Source organism: Trichoplusia ni, chromosome 3, assembly GCF_003590095.1.
Source record: "Trichoplusia ni isolate ovarian cell line Hi5 chromosome 3, tn1, whole genome shotgun sequence".
In the NCBI taxonomy this organism is placed as follows: domain Eukaryota; kingdom Metazoa; phylum Arthropoda; class Insecta; order Lepidoptera; family Noctuidae; genus Trichoplusia; species Trichoplusia ni.
In genome coordinates, this window is record NC_039480.1 from 20,407,054 (window position 1) to 20,413,698 (window position 6,645).

At 35.1% G+C, this 6,645-nt stretch overlaps 1 protein-coding gene across 2 annotated transcripts; it reads left to right on the forward strand.

The window, feature by feature from the left end:
- Positions 1-7: 7 nt before the first annotated feature.
- Positions 8-4,973, forward strand: LOC113492367 (serine hydrolase-like protein). Of its 2 annotated transcripts, XM_026869848.1 has the most exons (7): positions 8-89; positions 600-653; positions 1,200-1,270; positions 1,640-1,909; positions 2,573-2,772; positions 4,070-4,167; positions 4,565-4,973. In XM_026869848.1, the coding sequence occupies exons 2-7, from the start codon at positions 619-621 to the stop codon at positions 4,857-4,859; spliced, it is 969 nt and encodes a 322-aa protein (XP_026725649.1). In that variant the 5' UTR covers positions 8-89; positions 600-618; the 3' UTR covers positions 4,860-4,973. The 2 variants fall into 2 exon arrangements, with proteins under 2 accessions (XP_026725649.1, XP_026725647.1); XM_026869846.1 differs by lacking the exon at positions 8-89 and having other exon boundaries at positions 475-653.
- Positions 4,974-6,645: the final 1,672 nt, after the last annotated feature.

Genomic DNA, 6,645 nt, shown 5'->3' on the forward strand with positions numbered 1-6,645 from the left:
GTACAATTTTGAACCAACCGCAACATCAAAAAGGATTCAAAGATATCGACTGAAAAAAAGTGACAGAACGGTTGGCTTAAAATTTAAAGGTAATTTAAGGACCTAAGCACTTAAAACTTGTTTCGTCATTATGACGTCTTTATCTAAGCACTCATAGTAATAAAGTATTTATGAAGATGTAAAATAAACAGGATGTTTGATAAACCTTTATTTTTTATGTTAAAGCTACTTATATTTTAGAAGTTTATAAGCAGAAACCGCTTAAGAAAAGCTTAATCGTTTAAGAAAAGTCACTTTACTTGTCTCATTAATACTTTATTGTTAATCGCATAGTCCTAGTATACGCATAAATTAAATTTACAACACTATGCTTGATACGTCCTTCAAACATAAAGTCGTAATATTAGAATCTAAGTCAATATTAAACTTATCTAAATAAAATACTACCACCTAGTAAGAAGCAATATAATGACTGTGTAATGTTTTACACACATCACAATTGCAATTACGTTCAGTTTTTAAAGTGGTATAAAACTTTTTACTGCACAGTTTAAACACTCTGTATTCCCGCCATTTATGAAGGTTATGTTTTTATCAAGTTGATAACAGGTTTTCGGCATGAAATTGACGAGACAGCTGTGGCGGTTCAGCACGTGAGTTGACATAACATAATATTTATGAATAAAAAATATGTATTTGATACAAAATGTTTGATAATATTTGTTTGGAAACACTTAATTGATTTTGTTAACCTCTTTATAGTTTATTTATTTGATAGTTCTGTTACGTTTCTGTTGACGAGAGATTACAAGATAACAACGTTATTATTATCTTGTTTTGGTTCCTCAATCATTTGTTAACTAGTGACGTCACGACCTAATCGTATTTAAAAGAAATTTATTATTTTTTATTTGTTTAGTTTACAAGGTTTTTAGTATAAAAAATAGGGTCTTATTTAATTATATTCTTTATTCAAAAATAGGCAAGTGGGAAAAAATATTTATTATGTTTATTATAAAAAAGTACTTGGTAGTTACCTATATCTTCCTAAGATGGCGCCATGTTTGAATTTTACGCAAACTTTTCGCAGTTTTCATTTAATATGAGATTTTATTTAATCACTTATAGAGTAATTATTATTTTTTATTTAATTATTAACTTAACATTATTTTAATTCATATTTATAATAATGTTTTCAGTGCCATAAAATCAATGATGAAACTACCGGAAAAGGAACTCACAATAAAGGCGCCATGGGGTAATCTAGCTGGTAAGCCACTTTTTAACGATATTTTTAATCTTATTTTTTTTATCTAATTCAAGCTCATTGGTATTTTAAAACGGTAGTAAATATAAATAATAAAAATCACATGAATCTGAAAATTTGTTTAAAATATAAATGTGTAAATTTGTGGTACATAACAAACTTGTCAAACTGTGCATCTAAAATAGAAGAATAACATTCGTGTACTGATTCCGTATTCAATTACGTGGTAATTTTTATATTGATTATGTATTTAGTACTACATAAGTATATTTATCAGTAGCTTAATACTCATAATACAACCTTCGCATACTTTGACACTAGATGGCGTTGTTTGTATGTAGCGGAATATTATCACTACCCTCCATCTTCCAGCCTTAACATGGGGCGACCCAAAGAATCCTCCTGTCCTGCTCTGTCACGGGAAGTTGGACGTATGTACGGGGTTCAGGCCGTTGGTCTCCCGTCTCCCTCCCACCTTCTTTTACGTCACCGTGGACCTGCCCGGCAATGGCCGCTCAGACCACTTCGCTAAGGGCGTCAGGTTCACTGTAATAGACTTTGTACCAACTGTAGTGACTGTAGTCAAACATTTTAAATGGGACAAGTTTATTTATATTGGACATTCGTTGGGCGTGCCTATTGGTGAGTGGTTTCACTTTTATTTTATAACCATGTTGCTATATTTTGATAGTAAAGTGAGAATGATTCAATGATACAACTGTTTACTCACGCGTATTTATCGGGGTCGGTGGCAGCGGGATCGCGAGTTGAACCCCGCCGCGTCACCTCATCATAAAGGACTCCGGTTGGTTCTGAAACTAGTCGTGCAGTCTCGATCAATACACGCGAGTAAGCCGTTGCATCATTTAATAACCATGTTGCTGATTAATGGAAAACTCTGGCGTCTATATTTAATTTCTGGGGGCCATTTTGAAAATATATGCTATTTTAACTCTCGTTACTTTGACGCATTTTACTACACTTTATATGAACATTATTATAAAACTCTTTCGCGTGAAAATAGATATAGAGGTACCAAACATACACACACTTCGCATGTATATTATTAGTGTGATTATGTATCTTTACAATTACCTACTTCTACATAAAAAAGTTTCTTACTAACTTTCTATTACCTACCAAAATAATTTACCAACTTTCTCAATCTTCTTTTTTTAATTAATTCATCGTGTCCCCTTGTTAATCCAAAAATCAATAACAGTAACAATAGACGTTACCAGAGTTTACAAAATCATCTTGGGACAATACCCAAAACAAACAGAAAAACGTGTCCTGTTTCCCCAGGGAAGTTCTTCAACATAGCCTACCCTGGCTATATCACCCGCGTTGTGGAGATAGACCCGGTGCCAGCACACCACACGTGGCCATGCGACCGTGCGGGCATGCACGACTGGTACCACAGCTACTACAGAATGTACGATGACGAGAAATTTGTCAAGTTTAACAGTGGCATGGACACAGCGCCGAAGTATACTTATGAAAAGGTAGATTATGGTCGAAGAGGATTCTAATTCCACTATTTTTGGTCTAGTGGTTAGTGACCCTGACTGCTATACCGGAGGTCGTGGGTTCGATTCCCACCCAGGTCAAATGTTTGTGTGATGAGCACGATCATTTGTTCTGTATCTGGGTGTAATTTATCTATATTATGTATGTATTTAGAAATATACAACTATTTCATTAGAGCTTTTTAATTTTGGGCAATACTATCAACTATCAAGTGTACCCGAGGTCGTAGGTTCGATTTCTATCCAGGAGAAATGTTTGTGTGATGTCAATTGTACTGGTGTATTTAGAAATATATAAGTATGTTTATCAGTTATCTAGGACTCTTAATACAAGCTTTGCTTAGTTTGACACTAGTTGGCGTTTGAAAGTTGTGGAATATTATATTATATTATTAATAAAAAGTTCCTGTAGGTCAGCCTTTATCAGAAGCTGTCGCGTCATTAGTCCCAACAACTTAAAGTCCACTAAGGAATTTAATCAAGCTATCGCGGGGGTTTTCACAAACATTCAAATCACGTGCACAAAGACACCCAGACTTAGGGACACGAAAAAAGTATCGATACTTTATGGTATCGAGTAGGTTTCCATTTGATACCGATACTTTTGTACTCGATACTTTGTTTTCAATACTTTTACTTAGCAAGTACTTTTGACAAGTTGAGTAGCTGGAAGTACAATTACTAAAACCCGTAACCGCCTATCGCCAGAAAGGCTCGACAAACTTCTTTTCTTGAGCGATTGTACAAAGGAGGAATGGGATTTATAATATTTTAGACTAAAAAATTGTGGCTTTACTTACAGATAGTTTTTATTTATCTTATATTTATGTACCATTTGCTATTTTTTCATTTTCTCTTACTGAATGAAGGTACAGTACGGACAATACTTACTAACTAACATTGACAAACTAACGTCCATACGTTAGTCCATACGTTAGGAAGGCCCTGCCTGAGCAAAGAACTCGATACTTTGAGGTATCGATACTTTTGTGTCGATTCTTTTACGAGTACGATACTTTTTTATCGATACTACTCATGAGTACAGTATCGATACTTTCTATTCGATACCGTGTCACTACCCAGACTCAGGACAAGCATTCGTGGATCACACAAATGCTTGTTCTGCGGGTCGAACCCGCGACAAGTCGCGCTCAGCGGGTTTCGCTTGGCGACCTCAACCACTGGGCTATCGTTGCAGTCAAAGTCGGGTCAAGGTCAGTCAAGTTATCAAGAGCTGTTTCAGATCCTGTATTCCTGTCTTCACATTTCGCAGGCTCAGCATTTGATGATGCAGACTCGAGGGTTGTCTAAAGAGGCGACAGTACATGTCTTGGAGAGGTGTCTGGAGCCCGCCGGAGATGGACTCTATAGGTGATTGCGATTTTTATATTTCTTCAAGTTTTGCTGATGATAGGCAAATTTTTAGGACAAGTATTTGCATCGTTTGTCATTTTATATGAAAAACGAAGTTAGAAAATGTAAAAGCACCTAACTTACAAAAATATCGAAGCCGAAATATTATCTATAAGATAAAGAAACAACCCGACGTTATAGTAGCTCAAAAAAATTGTTTGAAAACCTTTTTTTCTATCCGTTTCAGTACCACTGTTGGTCTAAGACCTTTCATCCTCTTTTTATATCTCGGTCTCGGACATTTAAAAGATTTGCTGCTGACTGAAATTAATGTGGACATCTCTGTCTACCAGTTTTTAAGTGAAAGGTATAGCCTTTCACTTAAAAAACATAGTTATAAATATTTTTTCCACAGATTCACTTTCGACCAGCGCATGAAAGAAATGCCAGTGTTGCCATTCTCTGGCGAGAGTTTAGGTAAAATATACACAACAACAACCACTCCGACGTTCTGTGTTCTCGCTCAAAAAATGATTGACCTCGGCATGTATACTGCTGTACCGTTTGTGATGGACGAAAAGGCTTGGCCCAACGGTAACTATAGGTATAAGATTGTCGACGGCGGCCATGACGTACACATAGACAATCCAGACTGCATGGCTGAGGATATAGCGAACTTCCTTCTAGAAGATGTTAAGGCTAAATTGTGATGGAGTTTCTTTTTGTATAGGTTCTATTTGGACAAGGGATTAAAAATGGCATAATATATTTTTTTAACAACAAAAATATAATAACCGATTTGAAATAAAAAGTGCTGAGCCAAACTTCATGTGTTTTTATGGGACCAAATAACAGTTATTTTATGTTAAACGAAAAAAATCAACAAAATCGGTTCAGAACAAAGTTCTGAAATGATGAAATACAGATGAATTGAAAATCTCTTTTTAAAGTCACTCAGTTACATCATTTAATAATCATTCTCACGATAGTTACTACCAAAATTTTAATTCTAATTTTGTCACAACTGACACACAGTGAAGGAACAATTACAACACAGATTCCTAAAATTAGAATCTGGAATCGTTAACCCGCACTGAATATAGTGATCAAAATCTGCAAAAGCTAAAAGATTTTTAGTGGTAAGTCTCTCATATGTATTATGTACCTACCTTGTTTTAATGAGCATGACTATATCTATACTCTATACTAATATATAAAGCTGAAGAGTTTGTTTGTTTGAACGCGCTAATCTCAGGAACTACTGGTCCAAATTGAAAAATTATTTTTGTGTTCAATAGACCATTCATCGACGAAGGCTTTAGGCTATAAGGCATCACGCTGCGACTAATAGGAGGGAAGATACAATGGAAAATGTGAAAAAAACAGGGCAGGTATAAATCATAAGTTATATCTTCTACCCACGGGGACGAAGTCGCGGGCAACAGCTAGTAACACCATAAATGGCTTAATTAAGGGAGCTTTCCAATACAACAAAAATAAAGAACATAATTCACAACTACCATTTATTAGACACTTATAAAATTCATAAATATTTAGACTAGGAATCATATAGACGATCTGATAATATAGGTACATAAGCCCACTCTAATTATTTGCAGTTAAAGAGATTCTAAATTCAATGTTTAACAAATTCAATGTCACATTAGCAGGGCCGAAGTACAATTCTATATTCTGTGACAGAGCCGCAATTCTGCTATTTACAATGGTCGATGATTTTATAAATTATTCACCTGAGCATTTTTCCAACACAAAACTTGGAAATTTAATTCAATTCGGTCAATACAATGAATTTCCAATAATTGTCTTTAATCCAATTGCCATTCATTGATCGGCCATTCTAAATAGCAAAATTGGAGCCCTGTCACAGAATATAGTTTGACGTTCGTTTAAAGAAGACCAAGGTCTAAATCTGACTTCAATCACGCGGACACAAATTATATTATTTACTCGAAACAAACTTAAACATGTTATTATCAACAATGCTAAATAAATAAATATCTTATTACATCTAAGAGTATTGGAATGATCCATCACCAATTCATATTAACCTAAAATTATTAACTTTTGAAATATTTAATCCTTATACCGCGGGGTTTTCACAAACATTCAAGTCACATACACAAAGACACCCAGGCACAGAACGAGCATTTATGACTGATATAAATGCTTATTCTAAGCGTGGAGTTGACCTATACCAATAATAAAATTCATTCAATAAAATAAATATAAATAAATAAATAAATGCGGACAACATCACATACATTCTTCTGAACCCAAAGTAAGTTGCTAAAGCACTTGTGTTATGGAATTCAGATACAACGAAGGTACCACCCACACACACAAGGTAACACCCATCCCGAGACAATGTAGAAATGTGAATTTTTACATTGGCCCGACAGGGGATCGAACCCGGGACCTCAGAGATAGCGACACCTTGACGGTTTCAAGGTGTCGCTATCTCTGAGGTCCCGGGTG